This window comes from Calliphora vicina, chromosome 3 (genome assembly GCF_958450345.1).
Source record: "Calliphora vicina chromosome 3, idCalVici1.1, whole genome shotgun sequence".
NCBI lineage: Eukaryota > Metazoa > Arthropoda > Insecta > Diptera > Calliphoridae > Calliphora > Calliphora vicina.
The window spans coordinates 103,557,391-103,564,821 of NC_088782.1; the positions used below are offsets into that span (position 1 = coordinate 103,557,391).

Below are 7,431 nucleotides of genomic sequence, written 5' to 3' on the forward strand. Positions count from 1 at the left end.
GGTTGATAATTGTCCTAAACGCTCAATAGATTTTTTTGATGGGTAAAATACTTTCTAATATGCTGTAAAAAATACAGTTTTTTAACTACTCTCTATATTACTTAGAGGTACTAAAGCACCAATCGACATCACGCTAGATTACCGGGCATGTATAAAGTAACCAATTGACTTCTCTTTGCACTACACAGAGCCAAGTGCTCAAACATTAGTGAAAATTACTGTCTATAAGGAATACATTGGCTATTTGTAAAACTGCTGGGATGTTTTATAAAAAAATAAAAAGTTATTTTTACATAAATAAAAAAAAACACAAACATTTCATTAATTTTTTAAATTGGTTGTTTTTTCAGTTTATTAATATTTTCTTATATCAAAATAAATTCTTAAAAACTAAAGGGTTTATTTTTTACAAAATTAATAAAGTATGCTAAAAACGCACACAAAGATCATCAATTCAGGTTTTTATTTTGTTAAATAAATTAAAAATTAATACAATTTCTTTTATTTTTAATAATTAAAAATTAAAAATGAGTTAAAAAGAAATAACAAACATACATTTAACACAAGCACACAATGAGAAATAATAAACAAAAAATAAAAGTATATACAATTAAAATAAAAAAAAAATGAAATAAAATGATAAAAATAAAAATTTGAATTTATGACACAGAAAAATATAAAGTATAATAAATAATTTAAAACAGAGCAGACAGAAATAATGAGGTATAAAAAATGAAATGAGTTATAAAATAAAAAAAGTAAATCATGAAATTAACATTTAAATAAAAGGAGTCATTCATACAATTTATATTAAAAAGATTTATATATACAAACTATAGATATAGATATTAATATAATATTTTGTTATTTTAAATAAAAATCACGTAGTTTTGTTGATGTTTTTAAAGGTTAATGTTTTGTTGTATTTTTTTTTGTTGTTAATGGGCATGATGAGAGGTTGGTTGGGTTTGGTGGTAGAATTTTGTTGTTTGTGTTTAAGAAACTACACTGAGACCACAAATTCCTTGCCAGTTTTAAAGTCAGTACATTTAAATTGTGGACAGCACTTGGGGAATGTCCAGGCAGGATTGGTGGGTAATTCTTCACAGCCGGGCATTTCAATTGTGGGACAGGTTTCAACATTTATTAATTGTTGTTCCATGTCACATGTTAAGGCAGCACAAATACCCTTAGGTCTATATTCCTTATTGGGCAACATGGCACGTTTGGTGAATTTATCAAAACATTTACCGGGATGTGCTAAAAATAAAGAAGAATTGAAAACAAAAGGTTAGTTAAGAGGAAATGAATAAAAGGAAATTATTGTGTGTAAATACATAAATTAAACTTAATTGGTTTTTCATATATAACTTATTATACATAAAATATTGCAAGTTTCATGTGCGTTGTTGTTTTTGTTGTGGTAAAAAAAATAAGGAAGTAATATTTTATGTAATAAATTATGCATATTTTATTAAGAGTACTGCAGTGCTGTGGCAACCATTAAACTAAAACAAAAAAACTTCAATTTATAAAGAACAAAAAACAAGACAAAAACTAGAAATTTAAAACAAAAAATCTGTTAAAAAAGGGCAATTTTGGAAACCAGTGATTGTATTTTAAGCAAAATTCTATTTAAATTCATTTTCATGTTTAAAAGCACTTTGATTTTAATAAAATATTGAAAATACTTAAGAAACAGACATAGAATACTGCAAATGTTTAAAAGAAAGAGAGTAAGAGAATGATAACGTAAATGGAGAAATGTAAACAAACAAGACTTAAGGCACAAACTTTAACTCAAGGAAAAATGGTGAAACTGCAATTTCACTGAGCAAATGTTTTAGAGAAAGAGAGTAAGAGAAAATGAAAAGAAATATTTAGGGAAACGGATATAGAGAAATGTAAACAAACAAGACTTAAGGCACAAACTGGAAAACTATGCAAAATGGCGAACAAAACAAGAGAATATAACAAATTAAACAATTTTTAAGAAAATTTCACGAAATTTTTAATAGAAATGAAAACATTTATAAAAATATTATGAAAGATAGATGTTGTGATTAAAAAATACCACATTTAATTTATGTCTAGACATGATTTTTTTTAAAACGTAAAAACATTTCATTAAATGTTTATGTAAAATGTAAACAACAATAATTTAATAATTAATAACAAAAGAAATATATACATAAGTATGTTTACATACATACATATAAAAGAAACTCAAATATTTAAAACAGAGCATAAAATTAATTAAAATAACACAATCAATTAGCAATTTGTTAAAACTAAGTAAACAAAAAAACCCCACAGACTTAATCTCAAAACAAATAAAAACCCAACTTTAAGTTTTTTTTTGCATAAATTAACACTAAAATAACAAAAAATAACAATAAAAGAAAATAAATTAACAAAAAATATGCATAAAAAAACTATATTGACAAAAAAAAATTAGAAACGACCTTCCCAAAAATCCGCATAGCCATGTAAATTAGTGTTATTATCTTTCTTTTTTTTTAAGAGATGTAAATTTTTTTTTTTACTTTTTTTAGTTCATTGTACTAAGAAGATTTAAACCTGGAATTTTAGCTACCAGCCACAAGTCTCTTCTTCTTAGTTTTTTTTTTTATAAAGCCGTTCAACTTGTTTTAAACTTTAGTTTAGTTGACGTCAATAATAATTATGTGTTGTTTTTTTATGGCTTTTTATATTCGTTGTTATTTAATAGATTTTTTTGAAGCGAAAAAAACAAGATTCTTCTTGATTTTTTATGAAATTTAACAGTCATAAAGGTAATAAATTTCATTAAGATTGATTTAAAAGTTTAACATTGACGTCAAAAGTGTGGGTAAACTGGGTTTATGTTTGAAAGATGTGTACAAACTCATGACGCTAGTGATGGTTAGAAGGAATGCTTTGAAATTTTCTTATATTATTTTTGAGAAAATGTTAAAAATTGATTTAAAATTTTTATTTTGTAATTAATCAAACCTGTTTGTTTTAGAAATTCCATTCAATAATTGTTATAATAAATTTGTTTTTAAATTTATTAACAATTTCATTTAGTAAACATTTCAATTTATAGATTTTTTTTGTCGATTTTATATTAATTTTTTATTCAAGTTTTGTACAATATACATATTATTTGCTGTTATTACTTTTGTTTGCCCATTAAAATTATTAGTACTGTATATATAAAAAATAAATTATAAATTAGCTTTTTAATTTCATAAATTAATTAGACATTTTTCAATGACTCTTTTTGTATTTTATATACAAACTCGTAAATTTATTGGCTTATCTTTAGAAATTGTTTATAACTTTTTTTATTGTTTTGATTTTGATTCATTTGACAATGAGAGGTCATTTGGGACACGTTTATGTAATTTTTTTCAATAAAAAATTAATTGAATTCTAAAGTTTTTTGCTGGGCTTATTTGTATACAAAGGCAACAAAAGTAAATAATTGTTTGTTAGTTAAAACAATGACAAATGAATATTGTTGGTGATAAAATAAATTGTTTAATTAAAAATGTTTGTCATAATTTTGTAAATATTTGAAAAATATTAATAACAATATAAATTAAGTATAAATTTGTATACAAAAGTATTAAAAACATTATGAAATTTGAAGATAAGATTATTTTTATTAAATCCTTGAGTTATTTAGTTTATTTGTATTTAAAAATTTATATTTTTAATAGAACTAATGGAATTTCAAGCTTTACTCTTGAATTCTCTCTCCCCCCAGGAACTAGGAAACTAAAAATAAGCTATTTTTATTGAATACCAATGAAAAGCACTCAATGAGGTGTTGTGTTTGTTTTGTTCTCTCCAGAACTAAGAAATTAGTAAAAGAGAGATGTAAACAAAACTGTACAATTTGTATAATAAGAAACAACTCTCAATTACTATTGTGCTGAATAATTAAGAATATATGTTGTTGTTGTTTTAGCAGATGTAAACAAAACCGTACAATTTGTATAATAAGAAACAACTCTCAATTACTATTGTGATGAATAAATAAGGAGATGTGTTGTTGTTATTTTAGCAGATGTAAACAAAAAAGTAAATAGCCTAATAATAAAGAACTCTTTATGTTATTTTTCTTTATGATTTTTATTATTCTTCATTTTTCTATTATTTATAAAAATTTTTGCAGGTTTTGGTTAAAGATTCGATAGTTTTTTTAATTGTTCAACATTATTGTTTATATATTTCTTTAAATCAACATAAACAGGCTGAGATTTCATTGTTTTAAATTGCGTGTTAAGAAATCTTGGTTGCCAAACAAAATCACCAAAGTCACGCAAATTTTATTGAAGTATTGAAAAATATATATATTGAAATAAACAAAGTTAAAATTTGCTAACACTCCTACATTTCTCAAGTCACGTATAAATAAATTGCTCTAAAAATAAAACGTGAATAAGACTTGGCAAGAAAAATATAAAAAAATACAGCTAAATACAATACAATAACTAAAAATAGTTTAAATTTCAAAAACAATTACGATTAAATATTGTATAAAATTGAATTAAAAAAGGAAATAATAAAAACTAAGCTAAAATAAAGTTCAGCAGCTGTCATATAAACAAAATTAATGTAGTTAACATGACATTAAACTCATCTTTTGAATTATGTATATTAAAAACGTAGTGACAGCTGTTGCAAGCGGAAGTTTATTTTAATGAAAAGGACTTTCGTAAGCAAGAGACATTAATAATTACCTTAATGTTCTAAACCACATTTAATTAAACACAACATTTTAAGAACCAGCCTTAATATTTCAATAACTTAAAACAAAGTATCAGGCTGGCAATAACCGGCAGCCAGCAGCAATAAACTGACTCCCTGTTAATCAAAACTATTTTTAGATTTCATTTAAGCTATAAATAACTTGATATTAATATCAACACTTAATTTAAAAAATGTAAAAGCCATGCAAATAAGCCATAAACTGCAATACTTATAAGGTTTTTATGAAATGTGCGTCATTGCAACACAAACCTGTCATACTCTCCCTTGTATCATAAGAAAACAATGACTAAGCTTAAGAAAAATTTGTTAAAACAATCTGTTTTTCTCAATTAATTTAGAGGAATTTAAATTCTGAAATGAATACCAGAAAAATGTTACTATTGGTCAAGGTTTCTTTAGACAGAAGCCATAACAGTGAAGCATCATCAGCAGAAGCCTTGTTAGGAATTTTAATGTTTCTTCAAAAGCAATTTAAATTCTTGAAATAAAAAAAAAAATTATTGTCAAGTTTGTAAAAAGACAAACAAGTCAACAAAATATTTGTAAAGTCATTGACTTAATGAGAAGAATTTTTTGTAAAAACAAGCGGAAAGTTGAAAATGTTTAAAACTAAACTTTTCAATAATGCTATTATTTTTATTAAAAAATTTTATAACAAATATTTGTTTAATTAGGGTGAATATGACTGAACTTTCAATTTCAGTAGAAATTTATCATTTAATGATTTTACTCATTAACTTAATATTTGCTTAAATGTGTAAATTGTTCTAAAAATAGTTTTAATATGTCAGGCCAGTGATATTTGATTGGTAACATGATAGTTTACTTTATAAAATGTGTCATAAGTTGTAAAAATATAAAAAAATGTTTTAAAGTTTGTAATATAAACTTTGAACGTGGGTGTAACCAGGTGGGAATTATTAATAAATAATTAACAATTTTTAAACATTAAATATTACACCAAATGTTTGAGAGTGTAAACAAAATTAAAAATAGCTGAAAAACTTAAAGTTTTGTTTAAAAGGGCTGAACATTTTCTTACAAAAACCTCAAAATATTTGAAGACCTAGAAGCAGTTTAGCCCATTTTTTAAATTAAATTTAAAAAATTGCACTAAATTTCAAATGAATCAAAATATTGAAAAAAATTTTAAGGAATTTGAAAGATTTTCTTAATAGTTATTAACGAAAAGTTAAAATATTTTAAAATTTTGAAGCAAATGGGGCAATATTTAAAAAATTTCCAAACAATATTTTAAAAATTTTAAATGTTTCAGAACATTGAAAGAAATTTAAATTGTTTTGAATGAATTATTTAAAAATACAAAAAAAAATATTTGAAAAACAAGAAACAAATTGTCCAATTTTTAAATGAATTGATTGAATTTTGAAAATGTTTCATAAGTTTTGAAAATCTCTTTAACATGTCAAATGTTTCAAAAGAAAAAACAAACGATTTCGAAAGATTTTTTTTTAAATATTTGTTAAAAATTCTCAAAATATTTGAAAAAATGTTTGTTATTAAAAATATGAATTTTTTTTAAATATTTACAAAAAAATTTTTAAACAATTTTCAAAAATTTTCTTTATTTGTTAAAAAATCTCATAATATTTTCAAAATATTGAATGAAATTTAACATTTTTTTTAAAGATTTGTTTAATATTTGTTTAGAATTCTCAAAATATTTGAACAAAAAAAAGCAGATGTTTAATTTTTTAACATAATTACAAAAAATATTTGAAAACTGTTATGATACTTAAACATTGTTTTGAAAATTGCATTTTAAATTGTTTTGAAAAAATCCGAATAAAAATATATTGTTGTTATTAGTAGTAATGCAAATTTAATTAATTTAAATCAAAATTTTATAATTTTTTTTTTTAAATTTAATTATTTGTTTGTTTCACTTTTAACATTTGAATATTAAAAAACAAAACAAATGTATTTTATTAATATGAATTTTATTCCCACTCATTATTTTGCAATTTTTATCAATTAAATATGCATAATTAACATTCATTAATTATAAAAACAAACAAAGAAATTATCATCACTTGCAAATAAAATAAAATCCAAACATTATAAAGTAATTTAAATAAATAAATATTAAAAAAAATACTAACCAGGATGGAATATGGCACGTTGGGAATAGACGGCAGCTTCCGTTGTTGGGGTATTTAAAACCGTTAATAAAACGATTAAAGCCAAAGAGGCCATAGATAAACAACATACTTTTGTATAAGCCATTTTATTTAAATTTTATTAATTAAATTTGTTGGTTTTTTTTATATAATTTGAAATTTATTTTCAAAAATTCTTTTTTATTTTGTAAATAACAGTTTGAACACTTCTTTTTATTTATTAGTTTAAGGTCAAAGCCAAATAGTTTATCACTTGATTTTATAAAATTTGTTTTATAATAATTTTATATTATTCTTTGTTTTTGTTTTAGCTACAATAAATTCTTTTTGGTTTTTAAAAAATTTTGTTAATTTTTCTTTTATTTATTTGATGTTTACACTTTGGTTTAGTCTTAACAACTGATTGTGGCTCTAATCCAGCACTCATATTTAAACAACTTTGCAAAACAGCTCCCAGCTCAATTTAATACTCTCTCAATAAATTCTCCTCAAATCATATTATTTTTTTTTATATTTTTTTGCAAAA

General features: G+C 22.6%; 1 protein-coding gene across 1 annotated transcript; it reads right to left on the reverse strand.

Annotated features, from left to right (window-relative positions):
• Nucleotides 1-316: 316 nt before the first annotated feature.
• Nucleotides 317-7,199, reverse strand: LOC135953654 (uncharacterized). Its single transcript, XM_065503614.1, has 2 exons — nt 6,888-7,199; nt 317-1,260 (listed from the first exon to the last, which is right to left on the reverse strand). Exons 1-2 carry the CDS (start codon nt 7,009-7,011, stop codon nt 1,004-1,006), a joined length of 381 nt encoding a protein of 126 aa, XP_065359686.1. The 5' UTR covers nt 7,012-7,199; the 3' UTR covers nt 317-1,003.
• Between the last annotated feature and the right edge of the window lie 232 nt (nt 7,200-7,431).